At 49.9% G+C, this 2,968-nt stretch overlaps 1 protein-coding gene across 1 annotated transcript; it reads right to left on the bottom strand.

Annotated features, from left to right (window-relative positions):
• Positions 1-2,311: 2,311 nt before the first annotated feature.
• Positions 2,312-2,965, bottom strand: LBRM_29_1430 (conserved hypothetical protein; the record flags this gene model as incomplete). Its single annotated transcript, XM_001566437.1, has 1 exon — positions 2,312-2,965. The coding sequence occupies one exon, from the start codon at positions 2,963-2,965 to the stop codon at positions 2,312-2,314; it is 654 nt and encodes a 217-aa protein (XP_001566487.1).
• Between the last annotated feature and the right edge of the window lie 3 nt (positions 2,966-2,968).

Here is a 2,968-nt window from a genome sequence, read left to right as displayed (position 1 = left end):
TCTTCCTTCTTTCCTCTCCCTCCTCTTCTTCTTTTCTCCTTTCTTTCTTCTCTTCCTCCCCCCTCTTCTTCCCTCTCCCCCCTCCCTCCTCCCCCCCTTCTTCTCCCCCCCTCCCTCCCCCCCCCCTTTTTTCCCTCCTCTCCCTCCCTCCCTCCTCTCCCCTCCTCCCCTTCCCCCCCTTCCCTTCTCTCTCTCTTTCTTTCTCTCTCTCCCCCCCCCCCCTCTTCCCTTCTCTTTCCCTTTTCCCCCTTCCTCCTCTCCCCCCCCTTCCTCTCCCTCCTTCTCTCCCCTCCCTTTCTTTCTCTCCCTTCTTCCCCTTCCCTCTCCTCTCTCCCTCCCTCCCTCCCCCCTTTCCTTTCCTTTTTTTTCCTTTTCTCTTTCTCTTTTTTCTCCCTTCTCCCCTTTCCCTTTTTTCCCTTTTTTTTTTTTTTTTTTTTTTTTTTTTTTTTTTTTCCCTTTTTTTTTTTTTTTTTTTTTTTTTTTTTTTTTTTTTTTTTTTTTTTTTTTTTTTTTTTTTTTTTTTTTTTTTTTTTTTTTTTTTTTTTTTTTTTTTTTTTTTTTTTTTTTTTTTTTTTTTTCCCTTTTTTTTTTTTTTTTTTTTTTTTTTTTTTTTTTTTTTTTTTTTTTTTTTTTTTTTTTTTTTTTTTTTTTTTTTCCCCTCCCCTTTTTTTTTTTTTTTTTTTTTTTTTTTTTTTTCTTTTTTTTTTTGGTTGGGGGGAGGGGGGGGAAGTGCGTTGCGTGTGTCTGGTCTGGTCTGTCTGTCTGGGTGCGTGTGTACGTTAGCCCTTGTATTCTTCATGAACATCACGTAGATGCAACACGCCCACACACACACACACACACAACCGCCCGGCATGCACAAGAGGAGGTGTGGAGGAGAGCGCGAGAGGGAAAGAGAAGCGAAACAGTGAGAGGGAAAACGACGCAATTAGAAAGTGCCACCGCAACGCTCTTTCTTTACGGGTGGGGAAGGGGAGTGTGGGTAGACGTCGGGGATAGCAACCCAGCACAACCTCACCTGTACACACCGCCAATATCCCAGAAGTTAAGGCGTGAGGATGGGATAGTTTCTACCTCTCTCTCTCTCTCTCTCACCCCTCGATCTGACCTGAGAGAGAGAGAGAGAGAGAAGACCCCAGTAGACAGGAGCTACAGCAGTAGACCGCTTGACTACCCTCACCACGGTAGCAGAGTGGAGCACAAGAGAGAGGGCTGCCAACTCACCGCAAAGCCGCCGCCACTGGCACATTTGGCTTTTAACGGTGCCAGCATGCTTGACATACGGTGGGGGCACAATGACAAGGGGGTTGATAGGGAAGTTGTGAGGAGTGTGAAGACGCCGCACATGTACAGCCGCGCCTCTGCACCTTTTTTCCTTCCTTGCCCCACACCCCTGCCATCTTCTTTGCGATGCCTGGCCGCTACCGCAGAGACCATATCTGCCTCCTGCTTGGACTATTTCGCGCACCCTCTGAATTACAGAAATGTGATGATGAACGTAAGAGAGACAACGAAAGACGAAGAGGCTCACAACACACACACACACACGTGTAGCCGAACGAGCGCAGAAAAGCCAAACGTGTGTGTGTGTGTGGTGCACCGCTGGTGATGAGGTGCATGTGTGAGGTGAGTTTTTCGCTTCCTTTTAGCAATAGAATCACCAGGGCGGAATACATATATATATATATATATATATATATATATATGTATATGCAAGTCAGCAATACATCCAGCCGGGCAGCAAAACGCCCATCAAAAGAGAGAAAGAGAGACGCACTGACTGTGTTTTCGAGAATTGCCAAGAGAAGGGCCCGCATTTAAGAACGAACAAGAGAGCACACACACACACACTCTCTTTGTACAACCGCACGGACACGCTAACGCACATACAGGCACACCACCACCCCCGCAGCAGCACATTGAGAAGCGATCGAAACACCTCGACCAGACACGAATATCGTGTACTGATTCGTCGCCCGTTGCTCTGCATGCATCCCTCGCCGTCACGTCCACAACCCCTGAAAGATGTTTCGCCAGTCACGTTGGAGAAGCCGCAAGGCACTGATAGCCCGAAGCGCGACTGCCTAACAGGGGGATAAAGCTCGTCGAAGAGGACGTAAGGAGGGAAGAGGGAGGGAAAACTCAGAGGTGGTGCACGCAGAGCAAAAGAACTGACGACAAGGAGGGGGGCATCGGCACAACCGCCAACAGCACCACGACCGCAAGCAGCACTACATTGCGTGTGCTACGCCAGCTCTGCAGAGAAGGAAAACGACACCTCACCACAACAACAAGCAGCAGCAGAACGACACTACGAGTGACTCGGTGCCGATGAAGCGGCACTACCCTTTCCCTCCTCCACGGTCCAGCCGCGAATTACTTCATCGTACGCGATGTCGCTGTACTGGCTAAAGATGAGCGGGTCGGTCGGGCTCAAGAAGTTGAAGTTCCCCTTTGCGAACTCCTCGTCAGGAATGCGGTCGAAGAGAGCCGTGTGAAAGCGGACGTAATGAACAAGGGTGTAGTACGTGAACATCGGCACATCCTCCGGCCGCGGAAGCGGACAGAACTTCATCAGAAATCCCACCAGCATCATGTCCGCCCCCGGCCCATCGTGCAGCAGCGCCTCCTCAAAGTTAACAGCCGTCACGTAGTACATATCCCGGATGTAGTACTTAATCTTATTCAGCGGTGGGCGACCCATGATGTCTTCTGACGTGGCTGCCCAGCCATCGAACATAGTCACTAGCAGCTCCTCTAGCACCTCGCGGCGGCGGTTGAATCTCTCAATCGGGATACTCGTCGCACGGCGGCTGACGAGGTGGATGTGCAACACGTACAGCCAGTAAGTCAGGTCCATCTCCGCATACTCTAGGTCGAACAGATCTTTCCACTCGGGCAGTGAGATGTGGTGGCATAGATGGCCAGAGATAAACTCCGATACGGCACGCACCTGACCGCCCATCGT

Source organism: Leishmania braziliensis, chromosome 29, assembly GCF_000002845.2.
Source record: "Leishmania braziliensis MHOM/BR/75/M2904 complete genome, chromosome 29".
NCBI classification, from domain to species: Eukaryota; Euglenozoa; class Kinetoplastea; order Trypanosomatida; family Trypanosomatidae; genus Leishmania; species Leishmania braziliensis.
Note: the sequence above shows the minus strand (reverse complement) of the source record. Positions and strands in the feature narration are given on the sequence as shown.